Genomic DNA, 23,951 nt, shown 5'->3' with positions numbered 1-23,951 from the left:
ATGGAGTTAGAACCATGTACAGGAATGCAGTCATAGGTGAAAAGGGAGTACAGAAGAAGGCTCAGCACACAGCCTTGAGGCACGCTGGTGTTCAGGGTGAGAGTGGAGGAGGAGAGGTTCTCTAACTTAACAGATTGGGGTCTGTTAGTCAGAAAGTCCAAGGTCCAATTGCAGAGGGATGAGCTGATACCAAGCTGGTGAAGTTTGGCGATCAGCTTGGAGAGGGTCACAGTACTGAATGCCAAACTAAAGTCAATGAACAACATTCTGACATTAAGAGTTTGGGCTGTCCAGGTGGGTCAGGGCAGAGTGAAGTGCCATTTAGATGGCATCCTCTGTTGACCTGTTGATGCGATAGGCAAATTGATGGGGGTTCAGGGTAGTGGGCAGACAGGATTTCAGATGTGATAGAACCAGTCTCTCAAAGCACTTCGCAATAATGGGGGTGAGTGCAACTGGGTGGAAGTCATTCAGGCCCGTGACAGTGGAATGCTTCGGCACTGGCACGATGATAGCGATCTTGAAGCTTGTGGGGACAACTGCCTGGGCTAGGGACAGATTGAAAATGTCCGTGAAGACCCTTGCCAACTGCCCTGCACAGACTCTGAGCACATGGCCAGGTATTCCATCTGGACCAGCTGCCTTCCGTACATTCACCCTGCTCGGGGTGGCGCAAACATCGGAGGTGGAAAGTGAGAGAGGCAATTCACCAGGTGGAAAATCCGCTTTGAGGGTGACCTCCTTGTTCTCTCGGTCAAAGCGAGCGTAGAAGTAATTGAGCTCATCAGGGAGGGAAGCAGAGCTGGAAGGGGGCACAGTACTAGGTGGTTTGAAGTGTATATTGACCTGTATGCCATGCCACATGTGCCGGGAGTCCGAGGAGTTGAAATGCTCCTTGATTCTCTGTTTGTATATGTGTTTAGCCTGAGAAATTCCCCTCTTCAGGTTGGCCCTGGCTTAGCTGGAAGCCTCCCGGTCTCCAGTCAGGGTTCTATTCCAAAGTTGTCTCTAAGAAGATAGTATGTCCTTTGTGTGAGCACATGGGTTTCCTCCAGGTGCTCTGGTTTCTTCCCACATTCAAAAGATGTACCAGTAAGTAGGTTAAATGGTACTTGTAAATTGTCCTGTGATTTGGCTAGGGTTAAATAGGTAGGTTGCTGGGTGGTGTGGGTGTGGCTTGTTGGGCTGGAAGGACCTGCTCCTTGCTGTATCTTTAATTAAATAAAACTAAATAAATAGATAAACTTTCACCCCGCTCTGAAATTCACATACTATTTCTGACACTTCGTTTCTGGATATCCATCTCAGGAGACAAAATATCCACTGATATTTACTATAGCCCTGCTGACTCCCATAGCTACCTATACCACACAACTTCCCACCCTCTCTCTTGGAAGGGTGCAATTCCTTTTTGCTGTTTTCTTCATCTGCTCTCAAGATGAGACTCTCCCTTCCAGGATGTCTTTCAGGAACATGACTTCTGTTCTACTGTGGTTGATAGAGCCCTCTCTCACATATTCTTCATTTTTTGGATTTTTGTTATTTCTGCTCATGATAACCACCACCATCCCAATCATACAAAACTGAAACAACACACACAAAATGCTGGTGGAACACAGCAAGCCAGGCAGCATCTATAAGGAGAAGCACTGTCACTAAGAGGGCTGTCCCTCTTACTATCTTTCCTTTCAGTTAGTCCTGACGAAGGGTCTTGGCCCGAAATGTCGACAGTGCTTCTCCTTATAGATGCTGCCTGGCCTGCTGTGTTCCACCAGCATTTTGTGTGTGTTGTTTGAATTTTCAGCATCTGCAGATTTCCTTGTGTTTGCTCATACAAAACTGAGATGCTTTTCTAGTCTTCATCTTTAACCTAGTAAACTCCACATCCAGTATATCATCCTTCATTATTTCCACTATCAGTACTGGAGTTCCACAACAAGCTACATCTTTCCCTCTCCTTCTTCAGGGATCACTCCCTGGCCCACTCATCCCTGCTCACTTACCCCCTCCATGACTGCTGTCTCTTTCCCCTGAAACCACAAGAACTGTAACCTTTATTCTTGTACCTGCTTTCTCACTGCCATCCAGCATTCTATCCAGTCCTTCTCAGTGAGGCAAAAGTCTAGGCGCTCCTCCTTTAACCTTGTCTACTGCATTTGATGCTCCTAATGTGGTAATCTCAAGGTCAGACAAAGCAACTGTTAAGATCTGCCTTTCAATATGAGAATGGTGTATCTATCCTTGGCTCCAACATCACTAAGACGATAACACATATTAAACCAGCATAAAATGGTGGGTTGAATGGCCTCTTTTTAGACTGCAATAATTTTATAATTCCAATTGCTATACACCAACTCTACACATCTTGAACTCTTGCTCTTTTTAATGAAGATTTTAACGTTTCTTCAGACATGGATCGAGGGATATTTTATGTAATGAAAGCCGACTATTTGGAAGAATTGTCTTCTGCAATACAGAGCTGAACGTACCTCCTTAAATTTAGAAGGGATTTTGATTAGTTTAAACATATAAAATATAAATGCGACTTGCTTATCGCAACATAAACAAAATATGAAATACGTGTAAATTCATTAGTAAATGTTAAAGCAAACGACGCATTTCACTGCATGTTTTCGATGTACGTGTAATAAAAATAAATCCGAATCTGATCTGAAAAATTGTTTAACTCTATTTAAAGATTCAAACCCTTGTCCTCACAGCTACTTGAAGAGTACAGTCCTGTATTATTTTGTTGCAGATTAAACGTTATACAACGAGATTACTTTAACTGCATTTACAATCCCGTTCCTTGTTCAGCGCAGTTCGGATACTCTGAACTCCTGTAGGAACCATCGTCAAGGCATGTGTGCAGCGGGGGAAGATAGAGGCTGCGGGGTTTTGCTTGGAGATGGGCCTGTTGCTATGATGGAGCCTGACACGCCGAGAGATCTGATGAAGGTATTGGAGTTGTACAGCGGAATTGGCGGCATGCACTATGCACTGAAAGGTAAAATAGTGAAATCGACTGGAGGAGAGCACGGAGAACAGAACTCGTTTCACGGGGAAAGTTGATGTACGCACTCTTCTTTCTCAGTATTTTAAATACCGGTGCATCTCGAGTTATAGAAAGTAAAACTGTAACATATCACCTGTTCTTGGTCAGTTGGAATAATTTTACTCAGTCGTTTCATTTAACCACAAGTATTTGTTGAGTGAGAACGAAAGTGAAGACTCTTCACAAAAATCCAAGGACAAATGTCTTAATTGACAGAATGGCCCAATCTTGTATTCACATAATTACATCTTGCAGAAAAAGTATTTGATCCCCTATCACAATCCGTGGGTATCTATTGCTCCACGGGTAGGACAGAACCATTAGAGGTTGTGGGAGAAAGTAGCATTTGGAGTTCTTAACTCCAAATCCAATTAAGTCTCATGGGATTAGATCATACATTTTCGTCCAAAAGTTCCTACTGAGTACAATTTGATCATCCTGCTCTGAGCAATCAAACAGCACTTCCCTATGTTGAACAACATCTGGAACAAACACTGAAAACAACAAGGGCATAGGAAATGCTTTGGGTCTTAAATGTATATAACCAAGAATGCTGTAGTAGCACCACTGCAGTTTATGCTGCTGGGTTCTGTAGCTGCCAGATAAAGTCTGTGGCAGGTAGCCAACGTGAGCGATGAACCTACTTGACCTCATCTTCACCAACTGACCTGTGATAGATCATTGGTAAAAATTATCACAGCCCTTTGGAGATAAAATTGACCTTTATACTGAATGCATTCTTCATTGTGTTGTATGGCATGACAATTATGCTAAAAGGTATTGCCTCACAATGGATACGGCAACCATATACTGCCACAGACCATCAATAGCAGCAGTGAAATGAACTCTACACCAATATGTAAATCTAGCTTGGCATATCCATCACTCTATTGTTATTAACAAGCCAGAGATCAATCTTAGTTCAATGAGAAGGCCAAGATAAGGTATTCCAAAAAATAACAATAAACTAGCTGAGTAAGATGCAGCACAAGACTACATATGTGCTCTTTGTAGCAAAAATGGAATGCAATAAAGCCATCCAGCATCATAACAATAGATCATATTGAAGCCCTGCACACCAACTACATTTAGTTCTGAATGGTATTGGACAATTAAATACCTAGGAAGACCATACCCATCCGCAGTGATGGAATGGCCCAGCTTTGGTCCAACCATAGACTGAAAGTCTGAGTTCCAGAGAGGAGGTGAGAAAGACTTTCCTTGGCAACAAGGCTGCTTTTGACCAAGCATTGCATCAAGATGCTTCTGAAAACTGGAGTCAATAAGGATCAAACGGAAAACACTCTAGGTTATGCTCAGAAAAGAAGGTAGTAATGATTTTTGGAAATCAATCACCAAAATCCCAGGACATCACGCAGTAGTTCCTCTGGGTAACATCCTAGACCCAGCTATATTCAGCTGCTTCATGGTGATGCTCCTACCATCATGAGGTCAGAAATAGAGAAGTAGAGTCATGATTTCTCAATGTCGAATTCCCTTTGTGATTCCTTAGTAGTCCATAAATGAGAGAATCTGCAGATGCTGGGAGTCTGAGCAACACACAAAAATTGCTGGAGAAACTCAGCAGGCCAGGCAGCATCCACGAAAAAAAGTACTGTCGACGTTACATGCTGAAGGGTCTCGTTCCAAAATGTTGACTGTACTTTTTTCCATAGATGTTGCCTGGCCTGCTGAGTTCCTCCAGCATTTTGCATGTATTCCTTAGTAGTTCATGTTCGGATGCAGTAAAACCCAAACAGTGTTCAGGCAGGGGCTGATAAATGGCATGTAACATTCACACCATTAAAGCATTAGGCAATGACCTTCTTCATCGTGAGATTGCTTGACCTCTGACATTCAATGGAAATATTCTTGCTGAGTTGGTATTGAGTAGAAACTTAACTAGTCTGAGCCACATCACTGCAGGGCAAATAAGAGACTGAGTGTACTGCAGCAAGCACCACACCTTTTGTCCTTCCATTCCCAAGACTCCCTCCCCTTCCCCAAAGCTGTTCCGTTATCCAGCAGTATGAAGGCAACAGTATGATGAGTGCAGTGCCAACAGTTCTCAAGAAGTTTGATGTTATCCTGCACAAGCTGTCTACTTGATTTACACCTCATCAGTAAATCTAGACATTCACTCAGTCTACCACCAGTGCACAGAAGCTGCAGTATGATTGACCATTTGTCAATTGTCTTGCAGTTACTCAATCACGCTATTCCAGCAGTACAGTACCTCCCAAACTAGTCATGTCTTCTCTGAAGAAGCCTAAGAGTAGTGGGAACATTCCAACTCTATTTGCTCTCCATCCTGTTGGCGTATCTTCAACAGAAGAATTACACAAGGTTAAGAAGGTGGTTCACCACCACCTGCAAAAGGACAACTTAGGATAGGCAATAAATGTTGAAAATGAGTATGTATACTGTATATATAAAAAATAGAGGTGAGCACATTAGCAGTTTGTACACTTGTGATTATTTATAATCCCAAAACTTAAAGTACTTTCATTTCCAGGTCCTGCTACAACTACTATTAAGTAGAATTTACCACCAATTTTATTTTTAAAACAGTGTTGATCCTTTGTAGTATTAAAATTAGATATAGGCTGTACAGAAAAAAAAATTGTATTAATATTACACTATTTTGTGTTAATGCTCTAAATTATTCTTTCAGTTAAATGGGATTTGGGAATTGAATGTTGTTACTATTCTATATCTGGAAATCCCACAAAAAAGCAAATGCTTTTGATTTGTTGATAGTGGTCGGGGGAGAAAGTTTTGAGAGGTTTTCATCCCGTGGTTTGAGAGTTTTAGGATTTACTGCAATAGGTAGTTTCTTTGTTTGTTTTATGGCTCGTTTAAAGGCTGGCTCCTCCAGCATTGCAGTGTTTCTTCACTCATGTACTGGATTGCCAATTTTTATTAACTGGTGCAGAAATGCAATAGGCAGTATTCTGGTGCAAGAGAGCCATGCTCGATGTGTTAGTTCCTGTTTTAAAAATCTTGAAATGTAGAAATTAGATAGTGCTGTTGGAAAATATCAGTCACCATTGCCCTGACAATTTTTCTTCAGTTAGACTGTTTGCAATAGTTTAGAGTTGTGATTTGATTTATGACTATGGCAAGCAGCCAGGAATACCAAGATTTTTTACCTGTACTATGACCTCTATGGTGCGAGGTGAGAGAACCTTGGGAGGTTCATTGTTTTCATGGGGATACGTCCATGGAGTGAACCCATAACTTATTTCCCTAAAGTTTGTTTTGCTTAGACCCAGGGTTGTGTGACTGTCTCTTCCCTTTCAATTGAGTACTGCTTCTGAGATCTTTTTCTATAATGAGAACCAAGCAGATAGATATCACCATGAGATCATTGCCACTTATCTCATGCAGCCTTGACCAATTTAACATATAGCACACTTTCAAACAGGATATGCAAGGGAAACTTAACCCTTGACTGTCTATGACACAAGAGGTACTGAAGACGCTGGAAATCTAGAGCAATGCACACAATACGTTGGAGGAGTTCAGCAGGTCAGGCAGCATCAATGGACGGGCATAAATATTTAACGTTTCAGACTGAGCCCCTTCATCATCACCTTGACTATCTATGCTGTTGAAGATCCATTCAAAATGTCCTAAACAGCATCTCCATCAGCCGTTGCTCATTGCCTACTTGTCAAATTTAACACAATTAAACCTTGAAGTATCTGCCCTGATTCTGGTGATCAGGTAGAGGGTTAGGGTGATTTAGTGTTTTATGGAAGTTCTATTTCTAAATTTCTTAAATGTCACCTAGTATATTCCTAACTGTAAATGTTAATAGCTTTCAAGAATTAGTTTGTTGTTTGTTTTTAACTATTTCTTAAGCAACCCCATGCAAGTGACATTCTATTCAGGATGTTCTGTTGCATGGTTATACAATCAGCAAAAAATTAGTCGGCTCCATCTTGGGTACTACCCTACAAAGTCCCAGGACATCTTCAAGGGGCGGTGTCTCAGAAAGGCAGTGTCCATTATTAAGGACCTCCAGCACCCAGGGCATGCCCTTTTCTCATTGTTACCATCAGGCAGGAGGTGCAGAAGCCTGAAGGCACACACTCAGCAAGGCAGTAACAGCTTTTTCCCCTCTGCCATTCAGTTCCTAAGTGAGCACTACCTCACTTTTGGAAGGGTACATGGATGAGAGAGGTATGAAAGGCTATGGTCGTGGTGCAGATAAATGGGACGAGGCAGAAAAACAGGCCGGCACAGACTAGGGCCTGTTTCTGTACTGTAGTGCTCTACGAGTCTGTATGCAACTCTCCGACCTTACTAATATTTATGCACCATCTCAGTGAATACGTTTTTGGCCAAGACCTTTCATTAGTCCTGAACTACACATTTATAGAACTTTGTCAAAGTAGCGGCATTGTCGTGCTTTCTTTGTAATGTCATTTTTGTGCTGGGCTTAGGACAGGTCCTGTGAAATGATAACACTGAGGAATTTAAAGTTGCTGACCCTCTCTAGCTCTGAACCCCTGATGAGGACTGGTTCATTGACCTCCGGTTTACTCTTCTGAAGTCAATGATCAGCTCTTTGGTCTTGCTGACATTGACTAAGAGGTCGTTGTGGCACCATCAGCCAAAATTTCAATCATCCTATATACTAATTCGTCAGTATCTTTGAAATTCTCATCACATTATATTTTGAGTATAATTATAGCCCTATTATCGATAGATTTTCAATTGAAAACTAATTTATGATCTAACTCTTAACAGGAACATTGAAGATGTTGTTTCCAATGCACACTATAACCGAAAAGATGTCTTTAAAAGTTATTTTTGCCTATTTTTTCTTTCACTTGTAGCTTATTTTTATCCCTAACTTCTAGTATATGTCATTTCTGTTAAAAGGTGGATACTAACTTCTGGTGCTTGAAATAAATTGTTCCTTAATAATTAAATAAACAAAATCCTAAGGCATTATCATGTAAAACTATATAAATGTAGAATAGTTACCGTAGATGCCGGATTATAAGCCGCTACTTTTTCCCACGCTTTGAACAACTTTGAACACTGCGGCCTTTACTACGGTGCGGCTAATGCATGGTTTTTTTTCATGCCGCCAAAAACATTTTGCCTCGTAACAGTAGACCAATAAAATTGATGAGTAGTTCACAGAAGTCCAATGAAATTGTACGATAAATCAAGCGCACTTTCACAATTAAATTATTGTAAATCAGTCATTTGTACTCACCCTCATCAACATGGAAAACACTCAAAGAAAAGCATTGTGCTGCCTTTATGGCAGTTATTTAGTTTATAATATTTTCGCTTAGTAATTCATTTGTTTGTATTTTCTAGTTAAAGTTAGAAGTGTTTTAAGTATATTTGTTTTCTGTACTACATCCCGGGATACTATGACGTCACATCCGGTTTCGCCGCATCTTGTGGGAAATACCGGTTTGCGATAAATGGGAAGGTGGGGGCGAGCGGCATTAGACCCGCGCGAGAACGCTGCTTTTAAGTTAAAGGCGATCAATAACTTTTCCTGGTAGGCTGCAGTATATATTTTTTTACCAGTCGTTAGGAGATATTGGAATGTTGTTCATGCACTGTTCAGTAAAAAAGTATACGCAACGTAATTTGTGTGTTACCGATACGTATGTATATTTAAAAGTAGCCGTGTTACAGGCACGGTTTGAAAAAAAGCATTTGCAATATGTATTTGTTTATGTTACCATACGGATTTAATTAAAAGTTAAAAAATCCTCACGTGTAATATCTTTCTGTGTAAATATCTCATATTACAATGTGGGACACCTGCAGCCTAAATTCCGGTGCGGCTTGCACAAGTACAAAATTGATTTTCTTTCTAAAATTAGAGCCTGCGGCTTTTAATCAGGTGCGCTCTGTAGTACGGAATCTACGGTAGTTACAGAGAAGGTGCAATGGCAAGTAGGCAATAAAGTATGAGGTCATAATGATGTGGATTGTGAGGTCAAGTGTGCATCTTATTGTACTAGAGAACCATTCAATAGTCTTAAAACAATGGAATAGAAGCTGTTATTGAGCTGGGTGTTTTTGTGTCTTCTGCCTAGAGGGAGAAGAAAGAAAGAGAATGTCTGGTGTGGGTGGATTTTGCTGGATGCTTGAATGAGGCAGTGAGAAGTGTAGAGGGAATCCATGGAATGAATTCTGGTTTCCATGATATGTCATAATATTCTGCAATTTTTTTTGTGGTCAGAGACTTAAACAATTGCCTACCAAGCCATGATGCATCCAGATAACATGCTGTCTATGGTGATTCAATGAAAATTGAGCAGGCAGTGTGCAAAGCTGGATATATGTAGCCTATGTGGTTTCCTACTGTACAGATTTCAATTAGACATCTGGTATTGGCCATTGAGCTGATTATGAGTCATGCAGAAGTTTGAAGGTTGAACATCTAAAACTGTGATTCATAACCATAAGTTAAGACCACGGGTATTTCCTGGTGGGCTTAAAGTGATTCTTGCAAAACTACAGAGCAGTGTTTAATTTGGAAAGCATAATGTTAATCATCTTGAAATCAGGCTGCATTGTTTGAGCAATTAATCTCAACACTTCGCTAGGGAACAACTTTAACATGCTTTCAATGTTTTGTGTACAAAACAGTATGTTTTTTCAAGTTGAATAAAGGAATTGCTCTTTTTAAATAATTCACTTCGGTTTTTTGTATCAGCCAGCTTTGCTCCGGAAGCCAACTGGAATATGTTTATCATGGAGGCTAAATGGGGAAACATTGAAATCTCTACAAAGCTCAGACATAAATTGGATATCTGAGTTGGAATAATCTGTAGGGTTTTTTTTCTTGGTGTTGTTTTTCTTAAATGTAATGTAATGTCCAATTTTGCTACAACTGTCAACCACATCCTTGCTCTTCTCAAATTATGTTTGCTTAACAAATCTATCTTCTTCCAATTCCAAAAATGTGCTGTGGAACTGATTATGTTTTTTTTACCTTTATTCCATAAACAAAATCTTATATTATTTTCGCATTGCGTTATTTTAACTTCTTTATAAATCACTATTTTCAACATGGTTTAGGGTTAATTCCTGCAAGTCCAGGACGAAGTTAATTTTTTTTGTGTTGTGTAATAAAAAATTCTTGGTGTACATGCCTGAAAATCTGTATACTATCCAATTTTACCTCTATAATTCTAAATGTGTAGTTGGCTGTCTTGCAATTTTTTTTATATTTGTGTTTCCTACAACTTAGAATGAATAAAATTTATTTACTGTAGCAGCAGTGGGTAGCTGGTGGGAGGTTATGTTCACTCAATGACAAAGGAGAGAATTTATATGTGGAGTTGAAGTTAGTAGTTAACTTCCAGAATGGATGCTCTGCATTGGTATTCACTGAGATGGTGCATAAATATTAGTAAGGTTAGAGAGTTGCATACAGACTCATAGAGCACTACAGTACAGAAACAGGCCCTAGTTTGTGTCAGTCTGTTTTTTTGCCTCTTCCAATTTATCTGCGCGATGACCATAGCCTTTCATACCTCTCTCATCCATGTACCTATCTAAACTGCTCTTAAAAGCTACATTTGAACTCCAATCTACCATTACATTGGCAGCTCATTTCACACTTGCACCATCCTTATCGTGACGGGTTTGGTGTCTTGAAAGACATTACAGTGGATAAGTTGATAGGATCTATCCCAGGAAGCTGAGGAAAATAAGGGAGGAGAGTGCTGCAGTCTTGACAGAGATTTTCTTTGGTATGAATCATTTGGGCTGAAGGGCCTGTTTCTGATCTCTGACTCTTTAGCCATTGGTGATGTGCCGGAAACCAAGAAAATAGCTAGGGTTTCTCCTTTGTTTAAGTAGGGCAGCAAAGACAAGCCGGGAATGTAAAGGCCTGTGAGCCTTAAGTGGTAGGAAATTTTTTGGTAAAGATTATCAGGGACTGAATTTACTTGCATTTGGAAATGCATAGATTTAATAGATACTGGCTGGTGGTGTAGTGGCATCAGCACTGGACTTCGGGGCAAGAGGTCCCGAGTCTGAATCCGGCCGACTCCCTTGCACACTCTCCATCTGTGTCTGGATTGAGTGTCGAGCTGGCAACTCGACCTCATTAAAAAAAACCTGGAGAGGGATGGGGTCCACCAGATTTCAGATGCCCAAGATGATCACTAAAATGATCAGTGCAAAAAGCTTGTCATGATGACACCCCAATGACTCCACCAGGAGTTAAGGGCGCGCGCACACACACACACACACATTTAATAAGAGTGGTCAATATGGCTTTGTGCAGAAGTCTTGTCTCACAAATTTGATTGAATTTGCAAAGGAAGCGCCAGATATTTGATGAAGTTAGTGCTGTGGTTGTCTACATTGAATTTCTTACTGTATACCCCCCCCCCCCCCATTTTCAAGGTTAAAAAAGTGACCTTTTCATGTTACCTTTGTATAAGCCGACCCCTTTTGAGAAGGTTTTTGATTTAACCAGAAAAGATCACAAGATCTCACATGCCGATTCTCAGCTTTGCTGGATTTGGAACCGGGAAATCTTGTGAACCAGAACCTGCTAAGAAAACAGGCCTACACATTGTAGAGCATTATAAGCAAATTCTTAATAAATAAATCAGGGAGGGAAATTTTGGATTAGGTCTCCAATGGTAAAGAATCCTCAGAATTGTAACCCCCATGAAACCATGTAGCACCCATCGTAATCTCGTTAAAACATAACACGGGGTGGCGGGATCAGTACGTCTACTCAGTATTGAGTTTGCGACCGCCGTGTACAAATGATTAAAACAAATGCAATATGATGCTGGCTTCAAGCTGAAGGTTGTTGATTTTGCTAAAGGAACGAATAATTCTGCAGCTGCTAAGAAGTTTAGTGTAAACGAGAAACAAATGAGAGAGTGGAGAAAGGCAGAGGACACGCTGAGGGAAATGCCAGAGACAAAATGTGCAAACTGCGGGAAAACATGCCAGTGGCCAGAACTGGAAGAAAAAGTTTTAGAGTGGGTGAATCACCAGCGATCGTCGGGATACATTGTTACCAGAGAAATGATTCGAGTTCAAGCATTGAAATGAGCTGGAAAAAAACGTGAGATCAGCGAAAATTTCAAAGCTACGCAAAGTTGGTGCATCCGATTTATGAATAGATGTTATCTTGTGTTGAGACAAAAAACAAAGATTGCTCAGAAAATTCCCGCGGGGTGTTGTTGTTTATGTTCAAGAATGTTGCTGGATGGATGAAGCCAGTTGCTTGAAGTGGGTTAAAGAGGTGTGGCGTCGACGTCCCAAAGGTTTCGGGAAAGAAAAGGGGCTACTTGTCTGGGACATCTTCAAAGTGAACTTGTCAGGTGAGACAAAAGCAGCATTGAAAGCTGAAAATACAGACATTGCAGTCATCCCCGGTGGTTTGATCTCTGTGCTCCAGCCACTAGATGTGAGTTTAAACAAATCATTCAAAGAATTCATGCGACAACAGTGGAACGAATTTGACTCAAAAACATTCAATAAATACGACGTGTCTTCCATGTATTAATTTTTCCAAAGTTGGCACCCTGTGTATAATCCGACCCCCTAATTTTAGGACCAAATTCTCGGCTTATACACCGGAATTTAAGATAATACATTTGACAAGCTCAATATAATCTGGTTGCATGGGATCAATGGTGAATTTGTAAATTGGATCCAATACTGGTTAATAAGACTTTAAAACATATGAGAAGAATTAGGCCATTTGGCCCATAGAGTCTGCTTTTCCATTCAATTATGGCTGATCCTTTTTTTCGTTCCACAGCCCAATTCCCCATAACCTTTGATGTCGTGTCCAATCAAGGATCTATCAAATTCTGCCTTAAGTATACCCAATGACCTGGCCTCCACAGTGGTAACAAATACCACAAATTCACCACTCTCTAGCTAAAGAAATTTCTCTGCATCTCTGTTTTAAGTCGATGCCCCTTTATCCTGAGGCCATGCCCTCTTGACCTAGACTCCCCCACCACGGGAAACAACCTTTCAACATCTGCTCTGTCTAGACCTTTCAACATCTAAAAGGTTTCAATGAGATCCCCCCTCATCCTTCTAAATTCCAGCGAGTACAGACCCAGAGCTATCAAATATTCCTCGTATGATAACCCTTTCATTCCCGGAATCATCCTTGTGAACCTCCTCTGAAACCTCCCCAATATCAACACATCTTTTCTTGGTGAAGAGCCCAAGACTGTTCACAATACTCAAGGTGCAGCCTCCACCAGTGCCTTATAAAACCTTAGTATCACCTCCCTACTCTTGGATTCTAGACCTCTTGAAATGAATACTAACATTGCATTTGCCTTCCTCTCCACTGACTGTATCTGCAAATTAGCCTTTAGGGTGTTTTGCATGCAGACTGACTGCATTGCTTTTTTGCCATCCGTTCTATCCCGAGTCCCTTCATTCCATTTCCCACCACTTGTCAAATTACTTTAAACCTTCCCCAAAAACTCTAACAAACCTGCCTGTGAGTATATTAAACCCCCTTGGGTTCAGGTGCAACCCGTCCCATTTGTACAGGTCATACCTGCCCCAGAAGAGGTCCCAATAATCCAAACCTGAAGCCCTGTCTCTTGCACCAACTTCTCAGCCACACATTTATCTGCCAGTTCATCCTGTTTCTACCCTTTCTGGTGTGCGGCACAAGTGTAGTGTGTGGTGTGTGCAATCAGGAATACTACCCCGGGGGTCCTGCTTCTTAGCTTTCTACCTAGTTTTCTAAATTCTCTCTTTGAGACATCATTGCTTTTCATTTCTATGTCATTGGTACCAGTATGTACAAAGACATCTGCCTGCTCTCACTCCCTCTCTAAAATGTTGTGGATGCAATCTGAGACATCCCTGACCCTAGCATCTGGGAGTCAACATACCATCTACGTGTCCCGTTCATGTCCACAGAATCTCCCGTCTGTTCCTCTGACTACCGAGTCCCCCATCACTACCGCTCCTCTCTTCTCCATATTTACCTTTTGCACCATATACCTATGCACAATGCCAGTAACTTGGTCTCCATGGTACTCTCCTGGGAGGTGAATCCCCACAACAGTATCCAAAACTGTATACTTATTATTGAGAGGAATGGCCATGGGTGCTTTGCTTTAACTGTCTATTCATATTTTCATTATTCCTGACAAGCACCTAGCCACCCACCTCCTGCAACTTAGGAGTGACTACTTCCCAATAACTCTGACTCCTCCCTCTCTCATACAAGCCGAAGGTCATCCAGCTGCTGCTCCAGATCTCTAACATGGCCTTCAAGGAGCTGCAGCTGGATGCACTTCAGGCAGATGTAGATCCCTGTGAGACTCTGCATCTCCCTGGACTCCAACATCCGGTAAGAAGAATATACAACGGTCATTTACTGCACTAAGTATAGCAAGAGAGAGAAAAAAGGGAACCTTAACAGAAAGTTACCCAGAGCCAACGCCTCTTTCAAGCCGAAGCCTCAGTTGAGCCAAAGCCTGACACTACCACTCTTACTAATGGCCTACTCCCAGCAATAGTCACCTCACTTGTCCCTTCTATACTTTTATTTAATCACTGTGCTCTGCTTCTTCTGTTGATTGAGCCTCTGGAATTAGTTTCCAGCAGTCCAATGCCTAATCTTGCCTCTCTTTTACACTTTATATATCTGAAAAAAAACACTGATATCATTCTTGATGTTATTGGCTATCTTACCTTCATATTTCATCTTTTCACCTTTTATGTTGTTATTTTTAGTTGCCTTCTGTTGGTTTTTAAAAATTTCCCAATCTGCTAACCTGCCACTATTTTTTGTTCTATTATATGCTTTCTCTTTATTTTAAGCTGGCTTTGACTTCCCTTGTCAGCGATGGTTACATCATCCTGCCTTTAAAATAGTTCCTCTTCTTTGTCATGTATCTATCCAGCGCCTTCCAAATTGCTCCCAGTAACTCCAAGATTGCTGCTCTGTTCCCATACCTGCTGATGTCCCCCTTCTAATCAACTTTGCCTAGCTACTCTCTCAATCCTCTGTAATTTCCTATAGTCCACTGATACATCTGAATTTACCTTCTTCCTCTGAAATTGCAAGGTGAATTCCGTCATATTATGATCACTGTTATTGAAGGGTTCAATTACCTTGAGCTCTCTAATCATTCTGGTTCATAATACAACACCCAGTCAAAAATCGCTGATCTAGTGGACTCAACCACAAGCTGCTCCAAAAAGCCATCTTGGAGGCAATCCACAAATTCTCTCTTGGGATCCATCACCAACCTAATTTTCCCAGACTACCAGCATGTTGAAATTCCCCATGATGAATGTAACATTGCCTTTTTTGCCATGTATTTTGTAGCTCCTGCTATCATTTGCAGACCACATCCTGGCTATTGTTTGGAGGCCTGTAAATAATGTCTATCACGGTCTTCTTACCCTTGGTTTCTTAACTTGACACAGAACGATTTTACATCTTCCAATCCCATGTCACCTCTTTCTAAAGATTTGATTTCAATTTTTACCAGCAGAGCCACTCCTCCTCTGCCCACCTGCCTGCCCTTTCAATAGATTGTGTATCCTTGAACATTAAGCTCCCAACTAAAATTGTCTTTCAGCCACGACTCCATGATACCCACAATGTCATACCTGCCAATCGCTAACTGTGCTTACAGTATCATCTATCTTATTTCCTTTACTGTGTGCTTTCATGTATAACACCTTCAGTTGTGTATCAGACTGCAATTTTGCTCTTTCTTCTGCCAATCCTTCTTGACAGTTTCATAATAGACTACCTCTACTTGTAAACCAACATCACAATCCTCAGCCCTATCAGTCCAGTTCCCATTCCCCTACCACATTAGTTTAAACTCTCCCCAGCAGCTCTAGCAAACCTGTTTGTAAAGACATTGATTCCCCTTGAGTTCAGGTGCAGCCTGTCCCTTTTATACAGGTCAGACCTTCACTAGAAGAAGTCCCAATGATCCACAAATCTGAAACCTGCCCTGCACCAGTTCCTCAGCCACACATTCATCTTCCAAATCATCCTATTCTTGTATCCCTGGCATTTGGCATGGGCAGCAAACCAGAGATAGTTACCCTGGAGATCCTGCTTTTCAACTTTCTACCTAGCTTTGTAAATTCTCTCATTGGAACCTCCTCTCTTTTCTTTCCTTTGTCATTGGTACCAAAATGTACTGAGACATATAGCTGCTCGCAATTTAGAATGCTGTGGACATGATCCGAGACATACCTGTTCCTGTCAAATGTGAGGCAACATACCATCCCGGTCTACCTATCACATCCACAGACTCTCCTATTTACTCCCCTAACTATGGAATCTCCTATCACCACTGCATTCCTCTTCTGCTCCCTCCTTTCTGAGATCCATAAGAGAGAACAACATGCCTCTCATTGGCTAACATACATTCCAAAGGCCCCGTTACCTCTAGTCATAACCCAAACATTGCTGCTACAGCAAAGCCATTACATTAGCAGTGAAACCTTACAGAGTGTTACACATAAAACATCAAACCAGAGTAACCAAAAAAGGAAGAACCAGAAACATATAGAGCATGAACTGCAGAGTCCAATCCACAAACTGATTAAACCTTGCCCAAGACCCAAGACTCCAGCACCATCCTTTGGCAGCAGCGAGCTTGATAGTGAGAGATCAGACAAACGCAGGCACCTTCCTCCAGCAGCAGTGAGCGAGATGGAGAGAGAAATTGGTCAAATGCAGGCACCTTCCTCTGGCAGCAGTGAACAAGAGGGAGAGAGAGATTGGTCACATGCAGGCAGTCGGCACTCAATGTCGGCTTGGCTTTTGCTTTTGACCTCGTTTATTTCAGTTTTGCTTGATGCTTTAATTGGCAAGATCAGTGAAAAATGGAGCTGATCGTGGGCTTGCACCTCGTCTCCATGTTTCTTGGCCTCTAAGCCACATACTGTCCTGAAGCGTCACCGAACTCCCTCGAAGACAGCAAAGTGCCTGATCACTCAGTTGGTCTGAAAACACACCATCAAAATGTAAATCACAGGTTCCAATCACATGCAGCTTAGTAGTAGATTCATATTTGACAGAACAAGAAGTAGCTTTGTGAACTGTCTGAAGGATATCACTGTTGGTTGCATCGTTCACTGGCACCATCTTCTTTAGCCACTTTTACCTGACACCTTCACCTGCCTCCTGCAACCTAGGGGTGACTGTGTCCTTGTAGCTCTTATCTATCATCTCCTTGGCTTCCCTTGTGAGCAAAAGGTCTTCGAGCTATAGCTCCAGTTCTTAAACACGTTCTCTGAGCAGATATGACATTCTGGGAGGTCTCCCAGAATTCACACATCTCATACAATAACAAAACGCATTCCTTGGAGCCACTCATGAGGGATTGGTGCACCTACCGGCTCCTGAGTGGTGTCAAGGTAACTCCGAAGTGTGCCAAGAATTCCTGGTACGACAGGGATTCCTAGTACAACGCTCCTTGGCCTTCGAGTTACAACCATCCAAGTTTCTGTTAGTATCGAGTAAGGCAGACAATATCATCTCGCTCCTTACTGGAAGAGCTCTTGTCTGGGCCACCATATTCTGGTTTCACCTGTCTGTACCAGTGCAGACTTCTTTTCAGAGACTTTGAGGAGGCTGTTCTATCACCCCTCCAAAGGACATAGGTCTGTGATACACCTCAACTTGTGCCAGGAGAATCAGTCTGTCACTAATTATTCCACAGAATTTCGCACCTTGACCACAGAGAGCGTTGGGAATATGGAAGCACTAACTGATCTATTCGATAAAGGATTGAGTGATGAGGTAAAAGATCCCTTTGTGGCCCAAGGCCCAATGGAAGATGTAGAGAGTCTTATGGAGCTGGTGATTCGACTCGATACCCTATTAATGGAAAGTGGAAAGGATAGATGAAGGGGATTATTCCAAAGAGATTCTCCTTCTGGCTATCCGCTGTCCTCTCCTATTTTCCAAGCTAGAAATATTCCTCGACTGCCTCTGAGGAGCCTATGTAAATGGGCTGAGCTTGGCTCTTGTGAGCCAAAAAGGAGAGAAGAAGGAAAGAGGTTCCGCACTTAGTGTGGAGATTCTGGACATTATTGGACCTCTTGTCCTTAGCAGCCATGGAACTCCTGAAACCATCCAGCATAGGGAGGGCTGTGACGATTGATAACCTCACTCCCAGTTCAGCTCTCTCTGGAGTGGTGCTCCCTTTGTCATTGTCATGGGCAGACTGAAAACATTCCCTGAATGCCTGTATTGACTCAAGTGCACCGCATGAATTTTTTTGTACCTTGGACTGGCCAGAAGATTGAAAATCCCCTTTTCAATGGCTCATTGGAATAGCTCTGGATGGGAGACTTTTGGTGCCGGGGCAGATAACCAAACATCTCTGCTGAAGCTCAATATTGGCCAGGATGTAGAATCAATCCAGACCCATTCTGGGTCATCCTTGGCCGTTGTCCCAACGCTTGAGAGTCAATTGGAGAAGTGGTGTCATCTGGGCTAGTCAAACCAGTGCGAAAAGAAGTGCCTCCAAAATGGGCCTAAGACACCTTCCGAGGTACCTCCTGAAATATCTCCTTAGTTAACTCCTAAGACAACTTCCGAGACTACTTCTGGCTTGCCTCTCGGATTACCTGTTGAACCTTCCACCTCTTAATCCTAGTACATCTGATTAGTCTAGAGTGCCTCCAAAATGCTTAGACCTGGTGGAGGTCTTTGGCAGGAATAAGTACTGAGAAAGAAGGGGCAAGGTGCTAGTATAAAAATGTGGGGAAGGGGTAAGAGGGGAAGGAAGCTAGCTGGAAGGTAACTGGTGAAGCCAGGTCTGAAAGGTCAAGGGCTGGAGAAGGAGGAATCTAATAGGAGGGGAGTGTGTACAATAAGGGAAAGGAAAAGAGGAGGGGATCCATGAGGAGGTGAAAAGTGAGAAGATTTAATGGCCAGAGTGGGGAATAGAAGTGGACGAGTGGGATTTCTTTTACTGGTATGTGAAATTAGTATTATTGCCATTAAGTGAGAAGTGTAACTCCTCCACCCTGAGGGTGGCCTCATCATGGCACAAGAGCAGACCATTGATTAACATGTCAGAATGGGAATTGGAATTAAAATGTTTGACCTCTGAGAAGTTCCGCTTTTGGTGGATGGAGCAGAGGTGCTCAATAAATCGGTCCCTAATTTACAACAGGTCTCACCAGAGTAGAGGAGGCTGCATCCGGACACAATAGACAACCCCAGCAAATTGGCAGGTGAAGTGTTGCCGCACATGGAAGGACTGTTTGGGGCTCTGAATGGGGTGAGGGAGGAGGTAAATGGGCACATGTAGCACTTTGGCTGGTTGAAGGGATAGTGCTGGGGAGGACATTAGTGCTGTGGGATGAATGGACAAAGGAATCATGGAGTGAGTGATTCCTGCAGAAAAAGGAGAGGGAGGTAGAGGTAAAGATACGTTTGGTGGTAAGTCTCTTTAGAGATGGTGGAAGTAGTGTATCTATTGCAGTATTTTGCAGTCGGAAGCCTTTCAATTCTCATGCCAGACAAAGCTGGTCAGGGCATTGTCGGTAGTGAGGCAACACTTCACCTGCAAGTCTATCGGGGTCATCTACTGTGTCTGGTGCTCTTGTTGTGGCCTCCTCTACATTGCCGAGACATGACAGATTAAGGGTCCACTTCGTTGAGCACTTCCACTCTATCCTCCACAAAAGTTGAAATTTCCCAGTGGGCAATCTTTTCAATTTGACTTCCCATTCCCATTCCCTCATGTTGGTCTCTGGCCTCCTCTTCTGCCAGGAAGAGGCTAAACTCAGGTTGGATGAGTGACTAGGTTAGGGATAAAGAGGTGGTTTATTGGGCTGGAAAGGCCTGCTCTGGGTTGTATCAATCAATCAATCAATCAATCAATCAATCAATCAATAAATAGAAACATAGAAAACCTACAGCACAATACAGGCCCTTCGGTCCACAAAGTTGTGCCGAACATGTCCTTACCTTAGAAATTACCATAGCCCTCTATTTTTCTAAGCTCCGTGTACCTATCCAAAAGTCTCTTAAAAGACGCTGTTGTATCCACCTCCACCACCGTTGCCAGCAGCCCATTCCACGCACTCACCACTCTCTGCGTAAAAAACTTACCCCTGACGTTTCCTCTGTACCTACTCCCCAGCAGCTTAAACCTGTGTCCTCTTGTGGCAACCATTTCAGCCCAGGGAAAAAGCCTCTGACTAACCACATGATCAATGCCTCTCAACATCTTATACCCCTCTATCAGGTCACCTCTCATCCTCCCTCGCTCCAAGGAGAAAAGGCCGAGTTCACTCAACCTATTCTCATAAGACATGCTCCCCAATCCAGGCAACATCCTTGTAAATCTCCTCTTCACCCTTTTTATGGTTTCCACATCCTTCCTATAGTGAGGCGACCTGAACTGAGCACAGTACTCCAATTGGGGTCTGACCAGGGTCCTATATAGCTGCAACATTACCTCTTGGCTCCTAAATTCAATTCCACGATTGATGAAGGCCAATGCACCATATGCCTTCTTAACCACAGAGTCAACCTGCGCAGCTGCTTTGAGTGTCCTATGGACTCGGACCCCAAGATCCCTCTGATCCTCCACACTGCCAAGAGCCTTGCCATTAATACTATATTCTGCCATTGTATTTGACCTACCAAAATGAACCACTTCACACTTATCTGAGTTGAACTCCATCTGCCACTTCTCAGCCCGGTTTTGCATCCTTTCACTGTCCCGCTGTAACCTCTGACAGCCCTCCACACTATCCACAACACCTCCAACCTTTGTGTCCTCAGCAAACTTACTAACCCATCCCTTCACTTCCTCATCCAAGTCATTTATAAAAATCACGAAGAGTAAGGATCCCAGAACAGATCCCTGAGGCACACCACTGGTCACTGACCTCCATGCAGAATATGACCCGTCTACAACCCCTTTCTGCCTTCTGTGGGCAAGCCAGTTCTGGATCCACAAAGCAATATCCCCTTGAATCCCATGTCTCCTTACTTTCTCGATAAGCCTTGCATATGGTACCTTATCAAATGCCTTGCTGAAATCCATATACACTACATCTACTGCTCTTCCTTCATCAATGTGTTTAGTCAGCTCCTCAAAGGGCGCAACCTGCCCTTGACAAAGCCATACTGACTTTTCCTAATCATATTATACCTCTCTAAATGTTCATCAATCCTGCCTCTCAGGATCTTCTCCATCAACTTACCAACCACTGAAGTAAGACTCACTGGTCTTTAATTTCCTGGTCTATCTCTACTCCCTTTCTTGAATAAAGGAACAACATCCGCAACCCTCCAATCCTCCGGAACCTCTCCCGTCCCCATTGATGATTCGAAGATCATTGCAACAGGCTCAGTAATCTCCTCCTCCCACAGTAGCCTGGGGTACATCTCATCCAACTTGATGCTTTCCAAAAGCTCCAGCACATCCTCTTTCTTAATATCTACATGCTCAAGCTTTTCAGTCTGCTGCAAGTCATGACTACAATCACCAAGATCCTTTTCCATAGTGAATACTGAAGCAAAGTATTCATTAAGTACCTTCGCATTTTTCTTTTCCTCTTTTTTTTAGTTTTTCTTTTTTTTTCTTTTTTTGCTTTTTTTTTCTTTAGGCACTAGACTAGTAGGTTAGTTAACTTTGCATATATATATATATTTTTCTTTTTTATATTATATATTTTGAAATTTCTAGATATACCTTGTTTATATATATACTATATGGTTCATGTTTCGGGAAAACTTATTAATACTGTGTTCATTGCTTATGTATTCTTTCACGTGCAATGGGAATTTGTATGTTTGTAATCCCTTTATTAATATATCAATTGTATTTTGTTCATAATATTATTAATACTAATAAAAAGATTGAAAAAGAAAAGAAAGTACCTTCGCTGTTTCCTCTGGTTCGGTACACACTCCCCCACTGTCACACTTGATAGCTCCTATTCTTTCACATCTTATCCTCTTGCTCTTCACATACTTGTAGAATGCCTTAGGGTTTTCCTTAATCCGGCCTGCAAAGGCCTTCTCATGGCCCCTTCCGGCTCTCCTGATTTCCTTTTTAAGCTCTTTCCTGTTAGCCTTATAATCTTCTAGATCTCTAACATTACCCAACTCTCTGAACCTTTTGTAAGCCTTTATTCTTGACTAGATGTATTATATCCTTCGTACACCACGGTTCCTGTACCCTACCGTAACTTCCCTGTCACAAATTGGGAAAATGTTGTCTCTGCACATGAATAAACAAACAAACAGATAGCTAGATAATAAAGAAGCAGATAAATAAATAAAAGGAAGGTAAATTTAAACTGAATAAAAGTATTTATAGTGCAAGAATATATATATATACTTGATTTTTCCTTAATCTATGATTGAGGGACTGGGGAAGCAGCACAGATATGAAGTTAAGCCCTTCAGAGATCAGCTATGATCAAATTAAATGGTGGGTCAGACTTATAGGTCCTAATGGACTCGTCGTATTTTTTAATGTTCTTGTTTTATTTTTCTCAGTTTTACCTTTTTGTACTCAAACAATGCCAAGCTCAGGACATCCAATCCTGAAAAATCTTCACTCAGCGTAAACTCTGTAAATCCTTTTTTAAGTATTGCAGGTTGGAATATCATCACTTTTCCGTCATCTGAAATCTTGTGTGCACAGACAAATTTTTCTGGATCCTTCTTGGCTAACAGCCTCAATCTAGTGACAGCAAGAAGCACTGGCACCTTGGCTACAGAGATTTGAACAACACATTTCTGAGCAAATCCCTGAACAACTGCAGAAAGGCTTCCTTTTTCATGAGGCCAACTTCCTATTTTCCTTCCCAAATATTTCTCGTCATATTTCCTTCCTGAATCTGTTGAGTAAGTACATCAAGATCCCTGTGCCCATTCACATACATTCATTAATTTCTCACTGTTCATTAAATATGTTAGACTTTGTCTTTGAGGCAGAGAAAGATACAGGCAATTTGGCCCACTGAGTCCGCACTATCCAATACGCATCCAGTTTTTCACTAATTCTGCCCTGAGTATTCCCTTTTCACCATATTCTCCCAAGTTTCAGTACTCAATGCCACTCTCGGCAAATTACGAATGCCACTTAACCTACTGACCCACATATTTCTCGATGTGGGATGAAGCTGCAAAAGCCAGAGAAAGAAAAACATATGCTGTCACAGGGAGAAAGTGTTAAGAGTGACTGTCTTCACAATCTTTTCAGGCATTGGATTCAATTGTCTGATGGAAATAATTTCCTCTTCTCTCCTCTAAATCGTTGTGCTGATCGGATTTATATCCCCTGATTAATTCATCTCTATTCCCAGGAAATAGGTCCATTAGAACATAGAACAATAACAATACAGGAACTGGCTTTTCATCCCATTTTGTCTCTGCTGAACATGATACCATCTTAATATAAATATCTTCTACCTGAACATGAGCTTGACTTTCCATTCCATATACAAGCATCTGCCTTTATGAAAGCCTTTTAAACGCCACTGCCAGAATCAGTATCAGGTTTATTATCACCAGCATGTATTGTGAAATTTGTTAACTTAGTAGCAGCAGTTCAATACAAAACATAATGAAGCAGAAAAAAATCAAAATAATAATATTCATAAATAAATAAGTCATTGTCGTCGTGGCTATCCCTCGAGGTCAAGGATGATGGTCTTTGTTCTGTTGATCTATTTATGGGCTCTCAAGTGGCTTATGAGTCCAATCTTGGCTTTGAATGTTCTTCTGCATTCAGGACAGGTAGTTCCAGATGGCAGATCGGGCTTTGGTTGTTGCTACCTCTCTTTCCATTTTCTTTTTTCTTCTAATTCTACACATCTGTGGCTTCGAAAGTTGCTGTTGCTTCTCGGATGATGGTTTGCCAGAGTT

At 41.8% G+C, this 23,951-nt stretch overlaps 1 protein-coding gene across 2 annotated transcripts in view; it reads left to right on the top strand.

The window, feature by feature from the left end:
- The first annotated feature begins 2,836 nt into the window (after positions 1–2,836).
- trdmt1 (tRNA aspartic acid methyltransferase 1) overlaps positions 2,837–23,951 on the top strand; it is a 107,252-nt gene continuing 86,137 nt past the window's right edge. Inside the window, exon 1 of one of the 2 annotated variants that reach the window (XM_073054588.1) lies at positions 2,837–2,958. In XM_073054588.1, coding sequence (XP_072910689.1) covers positions 2,863–2,958 — 96 coding nt within the window. In that variant the 5' untranslated portion in view covers positions 2,837–2,862. Of the gene's footprint in view, positions 3,008–23,951 lie in introns of both variants that reach the window. The other variant, XM_073054587.1, reaches the window with a different exon arrangement.

Source organism: Hemitrygon akajei, chromosome 8 (assembly GCF_048418815.1).
Source record: "Hemitrygon akajei chromosome 8, sHemAka1.3, whole genome shotgun sequence".
Taxonomy (NCBI): Eukaryota; Metazoa; Chordata; class Chondrichthyes; order Myliobatiformes; family Dasyatidae; genus Hemitrygon; species Hemitrygon akajei.
The sequence above is the reverse complement of the archived record's forward strand: the minus strand, read 5'-3'. Positions and strand labels throughout refer to the sequence as shown.